We start from the raw sequence: 11525 nt of genomic DNA on the forward strand, positions 1-11525 counted from the left end.
TATGAAGTTCTGATGAGAAGCAAGGTTACCAATTCTGAACGAAATTATTCTGAAAGACTTGCTGAAACGCTGTTCAAATTCAAAGCTCAGAAACTTCATCTTCATCAAAGCTCACTACATTGCTGTTGTAATATATTAGTGAGATTAAGCTTAAACGTTAAGAGAAATATCACTGTTGTGATTATAGCTTTTCAGAAGCATTTGTAATACTCTTAGAATTGATTACATTAATTTGTAAGTAACTAGAGTGATCAAGTGTTGATCAGGATACTCTAGGAAGTCTTAGCTTGTGTCTAAGCAGTTGTAATTAGAGTGATCACGTGGTGGTCAGGATACTCTAAGAAAGTCTTAGCTTGTGTCTAAGCATTTGTTCCTGGAGTGATCAGGTTGTGATCAGGATACTCTAGAAGACTTAGTCGCAGACTAAGTGGAAAACCATTGTAATCTGTTGCGATTAGTGGATTAAATCCTCAGGTGAGGTAAATCACTCCGTGGGGGTGGACTGGAGTAGTTTAGTTAACAACGAACCAGGATAAAAATAACTGTGCATATTGTTTTTATCGTTCAAGTTTTTAGACTACACTTATTCAAACCCCCCCTTTCTAAGTGTTTTTCTATCCTTCAAACCTCTCCTAGTTTTCTAGCCTAATCAACTGCTTGGCTTGGCCAAACTGTCTAATCAACATCTACCTCAACCTTTGATGGTTGCACCAAGGATGTTATAGTGGATCTATGTGCTTGCAGGTTTAATGAATGCAGCAATCGATTGACCTTTATTGTTTTGATAATGACAACACTGTGGGGTGAAGTCTTTATCATAAGTGCTGATCGAGTTGTTATGCTTTGAGATCAAGATGTCAAAGTTAATCTCTGAAGAAGGAAAAACACTTAATGTCAAGCAGCGTTTAGTGGAATCCATGATGATCTCATTCAAGCAATCTACCCGATGATGGTATCTATCAAGAAGTCATATCAGGCCTCGTTAAATAGAAGAAGTCAAGTCTCAAATGAAGTGTTGAATCATCGATGTATCAATAAAGGGATCTTGGTTCTTCAAAGTTATGAAAAAGAGGAAGTGTGAAAGCTCGTCTTGTCTGTGTCAAGTGTTATGTGTTTGTAAAGAAAAGTATTAGCTTATGAATTACTAAGGCAAATCACACACACTTTCGAATGATCGAAAAGCCTATCTAACTTTGTTAAAACTATCATAAAACCTGTTTTTACCTATCTAAAGGATTATGGACTCATTCTAATCAATTAAGAGGTTTTTTACAATGCATAATCGATTAGACCATTAATCAATCATCATTTTTGTAACACTCATAATAAATTAGAGTAATCCATAATTGATTAGTGACGACGCCATTTAAAAACTTTTCAATTTTGTGATATTCATAATCAATTTTGTGATATGCATAATCAATTATGAGCATTAAAAAGCCCATGTATCATTTCCAATTTTGCGTCATAATTTGTTCCATAAATAGAGAGCTATTTTGTCATTTTATTCACACTAGCAAATATATTTTGAATACATTTTTTCACTCTCCACTTTCTTTTCTCTCTTTATTTCTTCTTTATTTCTGCCCCAGTGTTTTAAGAGTAAAATTTATCTTTGAGGTGTTTGGTTATAGTTTTGGGATTTTTTGTAATATCTCTTGCGAGACTTTGTTGTTTGGTTATGAACTAAACTCAATTAAAAAGGCTATTTTTTTTGAGAGATTGTCCTTCAAAATCTTCGTTTTGCCCATGAGTTTATCCCGATGTTAAAAGCTCTCACTGGTTTGTGAGATTGTCCGTCAAAATCTCCACTTGGTTCGTAAACTGCGCCTGGTGTAAAAGCTCTCTTTTGGTTCGAGATCGACCTAATATAAATTCCAAGTGTTTGGTTTGGAAGATTTCCATTGTAAAATTCCAAGTTTATTTGTAAGAAGGTTCGTGGGCATAACTTGTAAAAAGCTCATTCATTAATGGAACTCTGTAGAAGAAATTCTTCCGGAGAGGACGTAGGCCAAGTAGTTAGGTATAACCTCAATAAATATCTGGTGTATTATTTGAATTATCCATTACCTCTATTTATTTACATTGCTTGCTTATTTTCGCCGTGTTCAAATATGTTTTTAACTTTGATTTTAATCTATTTATTCTTTCGGTTGCTTACTAATTTCAAAAATTATTTTAAAAATTGCTTTCCCAAGATATTTTTTAATTGGACATCGTTTTTCAACGCAACATAATTCACCCTCTCTCCTATTGTGTTTGGAGTCACCTGTCCAACAGTTACATAGTCTCCAACTTTTCCAGACAAACTTAGGCGTACAAGGAGCGATAGGTTTGATAAATAGCATGTACAAAATGATGCAATAACAAAATTCCTAACTCTTGACTGGGTGTATTATAAAATTGGAATAAAACACACATACCGCTCCTCCCTATAATAGAATTGTGCGCGGGAAAGCTTTACAAGGTCATCATGTATCCATTTCCGATTCAACTCCAACCAAGGTGCCTACGGTACACGGAGAACTTCCACTTTCTCCCCAGCCTGATGAGAGAGAGATGCACCTGACTCTTCCCCCTAGTTCATTAGAGAGAAGCGGAAGAGAATTTCTTTGTAGACCCCCCTATGAGGAGAACCTCCAGCGAAAAACCAAAAATACTCCTACCTCTATTGCTACTTTAATATTCAGGGTAGACAGGGTGCCTACCACCTCTACCTCCACCCAGCCATACTTTACTGCATCGACTGGATCCATTAATGTGACGCCCTTTCGAGCCAGGTGGTCAATTTTAGAATGTTCGTCGGGCATACACCTCAACATTGTTGGGTTCATGGTTATTGGTTCTCGGGAAGAGTTAAACGAAATCATCAGCATGTTCCCTCATCCACTTGATAAGATGACATTGAGACTTCACTGCAATTCCCCTCATCACCGTCATTCGACAATAGGGCTTCAAATGAATCAAGTTAAAAAGCTTTTCTCTCAAGGGAGTTCCCAAATACCCTTTTTGAGTCAAAATCGTCAGATAAATGTATAACTTTTGGGTCCATGCAATCATGAGCCATGAAAGGGTAATATAATTAAGGTAAACCCCCATTCTCACAGTAGAGGGGGTATCACTCTCAGAGTCACTCACTAGGTTCATAATGTTATCATTCATCCTGAATAGAAAATCGAAAAAATGCTGAACAAAAAGATTGAGTTGGGAAAGGTACCTAGATATGTGAGATTAATAAATTAGAGTAAATGAAGAAAGTGAGAGATTTTGATCAAATAATTGCAATCGTCCTGACTATTCCTCTCAAGAAAGAAGAGAAGAAGGTGTTTGATAATGAAGTGAATGTGAACAAGTTTGAATGCCCAAGATTGCAAAAAGATTTTTAGCTCTCAACTCCCACCTATTTATAAGCAAAGATGTTTGAACGATCTATATTTACGAAGGAAAGGGAGATGTAATCGACGCTTGAAGCTCCCATTAGGAATACACGTAAACTCGAATGCACTCAAGTACACTATAAGCCACACCAATCCCTAACTTGTAGCATTAGCACACGTGTCAGAGGAAGGCAATTAAACATTTAAATGATGAAAATACATTTACTGCGCTTGTTCTCCGCTACTTTCTTAATTGACTCCAATAGTTTTTGTTCTATCTCGCATCAGATAACATCCTTGGAGGCCGGCCAAAATCACTAAAGGTTTCTTCGACTCCCTCAATAACCGACAAAGTCTTGGTGGCAACTATTTTGGACCGACCAAAGGCTCAAATAGTTGAGGCCCAAATCACCTCAAATCCATTCCACGTGGCCTAAGGTATGTTCTCAGCCAACCATATCGACCCCGACCGACCACCCCGAGGGGATAGTAATCCTTATAGAATATTCTTAGCACACAAGAATTCTCCTCATGACTCTAATAAGGATCTCAATTGCAAGCGCATCCAACGACTTTCTGTAATTCACTCCTAACAAACAAGGAGTATGTTATTCCATATATACTATATATTGAGAATGCGCCAAATCGGGTGACAGATTTTTAAACACAATTAGAATTCACTATTCTTCCTCACATACTGACTCGAGCGTTTGATTGCTAAACTTGAAGGCCCCCTTTTCAACTGTACCAGAAGCTCATATCCGCTCACTTTCTATCATCGCTCTATTTAGGGTTCCAAAATGGAACAATGACATCATATGTGGGAATCAACTCCTGATTCATGTGATTTTTATGATCTCACAGTTGATTCTCGATTCATTAGTTCACGACCTCCTCAGATCACCAAATCAAGAGCATTTATATTTGAACATGGAGATCTTTCGCATTTGATCCATTCAAGCATCGTTTCAACTTTGATTTACTCGAATTTCTAGATCCGTAGTTCTTGTGACTTCAAGGGATAGATGGATCCAAATCTACTCGATCCATTGCCGCGCGTGAAGCTACTACTGCTACTGCTCTAGCAACAACCAATAAACCAACTCTACCTCCACCTTCTCAGCAAAACGTTGTGAATCCAGAAGTGGTACTTCTGTTTCGTTTAGACTTAGTTCAAACTCCTCCAATATCCAATTACCTCTAGTTGGACATCTAATTCCACCTCTAGTTGCACAACCAAAAGTATTGCATAGTTTCCAATTTTTGCGAGCTAACTTTGGAGTAACATCATGTACCATATTGTTCGACAATAGAACTCGATTATGTTCGAAGAAAGGTTCCTATGCCTTGAAGAAAGCCCCAATAATTCTCCTCTACGTGAGAACACTATCTAGGAGGCTATATCAAGAAGTACTCATGTCGTCTCCGATCTGATAAGGGCAAAGAAGGAGGAGGATTCTAAGTCACAAAGTCAGCATAAGAGCTGGAAACATCAAAGTATCCCTCAAAGTCCCAATCAAAGCCTCCATGATTCTGTTCCATATTTTAAAAATGTCAAATATTTTTTGGAGACATGATATTTAAACATGCAAAAATTGAACACCATATGCAAATACACATTCACACAAGTTTCTTTCCTTTTAAAAGTTATTATTTAAAAAGAAAAAAAATAATAAACCACAATCGTATTTAATACTGTGTGGGACATATGATGGAGATTGGTTCTTTACGATAAGTGACAAGTGAATTGACGATATAAAATAAAACAAGTTATTAAATAAAAATTCTAGATGAGTTTAGTTACACCAAATTTAATTATTGTTAGCTAAATATTTTCTCAAGTATAATATGTCACGTCCAACAAGAACGATCATGTGGAATGCACACAAAGGTAGTGATATGATTTTGAATATTAGTGGCAGTAGCCTAGGTAATCCTGCTGTATCGGGTTTTGCTAGATTGATTCGAAATATTGATGACACTTAGGTTCACAATTTTGCGAGTAATATTGACTATTCTAACATCCTTCATGCTGAACTGGTAACGCTATATCATGGTTTGTGTACGGTCTGAGAACTTAACATCAAATACCTGATGTGTTATTTTGACTCCAACTGTATTGTCAAGCTTATCTCAGAATCTGTTAATGCTTGACATCACTATGTCCCGATTCTTCACAATATTAAAGAACTTCTCTCTAGAGAATGACAAGTTCAAATATTTTATTCTATTAAAAATGGAAATACTTGTGTTGACTAACTAGCAAAACATGGAACAAATAATAATGCGGCGTACCGATCGTTTGCATAACCTCCTATTAGAATCATCATTCTTATGCTGATGCTAGTGAAATTTTATTTTCTAAATAATTTCCAACTTTATTTTTTCCTTTTTCTTCTTGCAATGTACCAAAAAAAAACTTTATTATTGTTGTAAATGTACAAATATTTTTTTATAGTTATATCTATTTAAAAAATTAAGCGCCAAACAGAAAAACCTTTCCCCAAAAAATTCCCATCTTCCCCGAAACCGCAACAATGTCATCGTCTTCCTCAACACTCTTCATCGCTCTCCAATGCTTCCAATGCTCCACCATGCAGGCACTTCCCCTCTCTTTCTCTCTCTAACAAATTTCGATTTCCGATCAATTTCTCTGACTGTTACTTTCAGGTAAAACAAAAGAAGAAATGCAGCAACAAGTGGAATTGCGCGGTATGCAACGAGAAACAATCGGTTCGCAAAGTCTTCGCACAGGGATACAAAGCCAAGGACGTTCGCACGTTCGTTCAAACCTTCAACATGTCTCGCAAATCACTTGAAGATGACCAGCAGTGGCTCCTTGCCGGAACCCTAACTCCCACACAGGAACATGCTGAGGGAGAATCTGAATTTCCAAACGAGCTGAATCATAAGAAGTGTACCGATTGGACCGTGTATCTCGACAACGACGATCATCAGGCCGTCAAGAAAGCCGAACAAGAGCATCACGGTTACCTCCTATTTTTTATTTTATTTCAATTTTATGATATGCTGTTATAGAATTTTAGTATTTGGTGATTAAACTAAAGTAAGCTTTGTAGTATACACATATGAAGGCTATGCGGTTGCACAAAGGCTTTCGCGATTTCGGTTGGTACTTGGTACAGTGTTGCAACAATGTTAGCGGTCGTTGTGGTGTGAATTAACCATAATTTGTTCTTTGTCATAAAAACGGTGAATAACAGTATAGGTATCGGCATCTTTCGATACTGATTTGTCTTGGTCGTTTTCGCAGTATCAGACTGTTTTTTAAAACCTTGATGATGGGAGCACCGACGAAGATATAGACACACAACATGACACTAACACTGGCACACAAATAGTTGTAATATTTTATGAACATTGAAGTAATTGACTATAACCACGCGTCATTGTTGGACACTAACACATGTCATAGTTGGACACCAGATACACCTTCAAGTTGTCTTGTCAGTGCAACATAACTAACACCGAACACGGCATTAACATTAACATCTAACATTGATAATAATTTGTTAAAATTGAAGTGATTGAATATAATCAAGTGCATTAGTGTCGTGTCATTGTCACACATTGACATGTGTCAGAGTAAGACACCATACACACTCTTAATATGCAGTGTTGATGCAACATATGTACCCGTCAATTGTTATAAGATGATTATGTAATGACATAGATAGTCGGACATCAGACACACCTTCAAGTTTTCGTGTCGTCAATTGTTATAAGATGATTATATAGTGAGATAGATAGTTGGACACTAGACACACCTTCAAGTTGTCATGTCAGTGCAACCTAACAAACACCTAGCACGACACAAACATTAACATGTAGCCATTGATAATAATTTGTTAAAATTGAAGTGATTGAATATGATCACGTGCGTTAGTGTCGTGCCATATTCAGACATTGACATGTGTCAGAGTCGGACACTACCATACACACTTTCAATATGTAGTGTCGATGCAACATAGGTATATGCCAATTGTTATAAGATAATTATGTAGTGTATTATCTGGACAATAGTCTATTGATTGAGTATTAGCTATTGTGTTATGCCAGTTGAATGAGAACATGATAGTTTAATTTTCAGATTGATTATACAATATACTTTAGAATTGAAAGAGCATTTAGGACCTTGATTTTCTAAGCTCAAAACTAATATAGTAAACAAAGCTTTTGGACAAAGATCAGAAAGCTTGCATTTTAAGTTTGTGTTGGGAATGTCAATCACCTGATTTAATCAAATTGTTTTGATTTATGAAATAAAGTGATTGTGTTATTCTTTGACCGGAGCAAATTAATGTGCAGAAAATATGTAGTGTATAGCATATAAATGGACTGTTATAAATAAATGGATATAGAATAGTCCCAGACTTTAGTTTACTAATACAGAGTAATTATAATCATTGTATGAAAAAGGTAACGCTTGATTTTGTAGCATATTGCAGAATTAGTTAATTTTCACAGTTGTAGAAGTTGACTTGGTTTTGATTAGTAGTGCTGATTTTGATGTATCTTGGATGCATTGAATTGAACAGAAGATGATTTTGAGCCATTGGTAGTGACTGAGTTGCCCAAGGACATGTTCAAGAAGCGCAAATTGGTGGGTAATTCAACTTCAAGAAAAGGCAGGCATTTTGAAAGTCCACTATTCCGAAACTCTCAAGGTAAATATTCCTTCATTGCTTAGGTCTGTGTGGTGGTAATCATTAATACAAATTATTCAACTTGTTTTGATTATGCTAAAAATAGAAAACAACAGATTTAACCGATTGGAGTGTTAGTTGAAGAGCGAGACAAAATGAGAGTATAATCACTGCCTTGTTAATTTGTTATGCAATTTTTTGACCAACAAAATGAGACAAAATGAACTGTGTTTTTTCCTTATTCCCTTGTAACTTTACAGTAACTACTGTATCGTTCATGTGTGTAACATTCTGGCTTTGAACCAATTCCCAGAATTATTATCAATAAAACCTTCGTATTATTCAACTAAACTCTATTTGGTACGAGTTTCTATCATATTCTCCTCCCTTAAACCATTTAAACAACTCAAACTCGTTTCAAAATATTTGAAGATTACATCAAAATTTCTAATCGAGAAACTGTTAAACAAATTGTATTGAAAGTGCAATTTCATGATCCTTACGAGTTAAGTTCCTATTTTTGAACTTCTTTCAAGCTTCGGAAGTTGATTTGCATTAACAGTATCTTGATTCACACAGATGCGGAGAAGCCAGTAAAAGATCAGCAAAGAATCACATCATTGACTGAAACCAATTCAGAGAGAAATAATAAAGTGACAACAACTAATCAGAGGACTCAGAAATGCAAACAAACAATCAACAGTTCAGCTTCCAAATGGAATGACTACTTAACTGAGGACAATGACAAGTTAGAATTTGGATGCAAGAGAGGCTTTAACTTCAAGGACACTTCAGGTTCATCGAACTTCAACAACGATATCTTAGAGGCTATAACTTGTGAGCAAAGAGTAGAAGATGATATCCACCCTGATTTTATGTGACTTGTACAAAATCAGGTTTTACATAAAAGTGTTTGATGGTGTGTAAGCGCACAAATAATATTACAACTCCGCACATGTTTCTTGTGCTTTCAGTTTTTTGTTCTTAAGTCTTAACCATCCGTTTTTCCGGGTCAGAAAGTGCCGGTAATTCGGAGTTCATCTGATAGATAAATATATTTTCACCAAGATTGTTCTAATCAAGATTTGTCTTCTGCTGTCATTTAAATGGAATTGCAATGATAGAGGTTTGGATAGGATATTATACTCCTATTAAAATTGGATATATATATTCAAACTATATACTTGCATGAATTGTCACCGATGAATCACTTCCTCATAATTTGCAGTATCATTTGTCCCGATCAATTCTGAGAAAATTGAAAAGACTGAATATCAACTTGTGTGTAAAATTTCATCATTTTGTTTTGTTTTCTAATTTTTATGTACTAAATCTTAAATGTGATTTTTAAATGTGATTTTTCTGCATACTTGTTGTTGATATTTAATAGGACAAAACTTATGTACAATTCTTTAGGTGTGGTTCATACTATTTTCTAATAAAAATAAGACAAATATACTTAACTGAGTGAAAATAGGAGAAATTTGCATACGTGTAAGTGAAAATTAAACACTTGTCATATTTTCATTAAAAAATAGTAAGAACCACATATAAAGAATTGTACTTAAATTTTGTCCTATTTAATATTGAAATAATAATATGATTTTAAAAGGTACACAACGTTTGGATTGACGGTGGATATAATTGATTTTACTAGAATTGAATTTGGTAGAATTGGTTTTAACAAAATTGAGTTTAGTAGAATTAATTTATATTTGAATACATTTATGTAAAAATAAGTTGAACAATAAATCTCAGTCTAAAGATCATCTAGAATCATTTAGGGAGGCAGAAGTACAAATTCTAACTTCAAGTAGAAATAAATTTGAAGGCAGATTCAATTCTACTTTTAACAGAACCTAACATGTTAAAATCATTGGAGAATCAATTCTCCACTCTAAAAGTGCTTTTACCCTTTCTATAATTGAAACCAAACATAATATTCAACAAGAATCTCACTCAAACCCAACTCCTCAAACCCTTTTGGACTATTTTCTCAACATTAGTATCAAAACTTTCTTCTTATCTAAGAGAACATTTTTTTACATCAAATTATCGTATTTCCCCATTAAAGCGAGCAGAAAAAAATAATAATACCAGAATAATATTCATCTTTGTCATTAAAAAAAGTCTCATCATAATCAATATCAAATTTTTGAGTATATTCTTTTACTACTAGTCTAACATTGTAACTCAACAATCTCTTAAGTATTCATCTTTGAGCCATTAGAGTGTATTTGGAAGAAATATTTTAATGAGGGAAAATAACTTTTTGAGAGAATTTAAAATTACTTGATTAAAATTTATTGTTTAAATAAAAAATAAAAAATTATTAAAATAAAATAAATTTATAAAGTAATATTTTATTCAAATTAAATTTAAAAAATTTCAAATCACACCAACAAATAAAAAATAAAAAATTTCTCTTATACTCTATATAATGCTAATGTGTTTTTTATAAGCAAATTGAATATAAGGAGAGCACGAGGGTATTCTAACTCTTACAAACAAAAGGGCCAAACAGTCTTAAGAAGAGCAACAAGAAGAAAAGAACCTCAACCAAAACTAAACAAAGGACTAGCCCAAAACACATCACTTGCAAGCAACCAATGCAAGCTAGAGGAACAAGCACTATAACAGATCTTGCACAAACAACATCAGAATCCGCAGAAGCAAACAATAGAAGGAAAATATAAATTCCAAGCCAACTGTAAGCCTTCCACTTCTTGCCTTCAAAAAGCAACCAAACACCTGAGCATCAGAGAATGAAATCGGAATAAAGTGGATGATTTTATCCTATAACTCATTCATTTTATAACAAAATACATATTTATAACTCATTCATTTTCCAACTTGATCGGTTTAAACCCAACAAAGTTTTTAAAAGGAGAAAACTTAGGTGCATGTGTTAATATAGTGGTGGTGTTGTTCTCCCACTAATACTATAACACCCAGAGAATTCAAAAGTATTAATTACTAGTATTGTTTAAAATAAATATAAAGCGATTAACACCATATCGTTAGTATTGTTTTGCAGAAAAGATTTTAAAAACATGATGAACACAGTGACCAGAACTCATTTTGAAACCAATAATTCAGCCAAAACATTACTAACTTTGAGACATTTAGTCTACAAATTATCCAAGCTCCACAATTTACACACACCTGAAAGTTTATGGTGTTAAATTGTCCCGGTGTTATACTATTAGTGGAGAACGGCACCACCAGCACCTAAGTTTCTTCTATTTGAAACACTGATGGAGTGATGGTATATGTAGCCACTCTAAAGTTAATATAATTTTGATGATATTGCCAAATTCAGACTGGTTGTGTATGGGGCTATTAAATTTATCTATCTACTTCGAATTTATTTGAGTCCATGGTACCCTCACTTTGCTGAATTAGTCTGTCTTTTAGAGAACTCTAATTAAGAGTATGGACGAAAAACAAAATCTAAAGTTAATACAATTTTAATGATATT

General features: G+C 34.5%; 1 protein-coding gene across 1 annotated transcript; it reads left to right on the top strand.

The window, feature by feature from the left end:
- Positions 1 to 5864: 5864 nt before the first annotated feature.
- Positions 5865 to 9191, top strand: LOC131623011 (uncharacterized). Its single transcript, XM_058894008.1, has 4 exons — positions 5865 to 5977; positions 6048 to 6366; positions 7937 to 8065; positions 8624 to 9191. The coding sequence occupies exons 1-4, from the start codon at positions 5915 to 5917 to the stop codon at positions 8923 to 8925; spliced, it is 813 nt and encodes a 270-aa protein (XP_058749991.1). The 5' UTR covers positions 5865 to 5914; the 3' UTR covers positions 8926 to 9191.
- Positions 9192 to 11525: the final 2334 nt, after the last annotated feature.

The sequence above is a fragment of the Vicia villosa genome, unplaced genomic scaffold (genome assembly GCF_029867415.1).
Source record: "Vicia villosa cultivar HV-30 ecotype Madison, WI unplaced genomic scaffold, Vvil1.0 ctg.000048F_1_1, whole genome shotgun sequence".
NCBI lineage: Eukaryota > Viridiplantae > Streptophyta > Magnoliopsida > Fabales > Fabaceae > Vicia > Vicia villosa.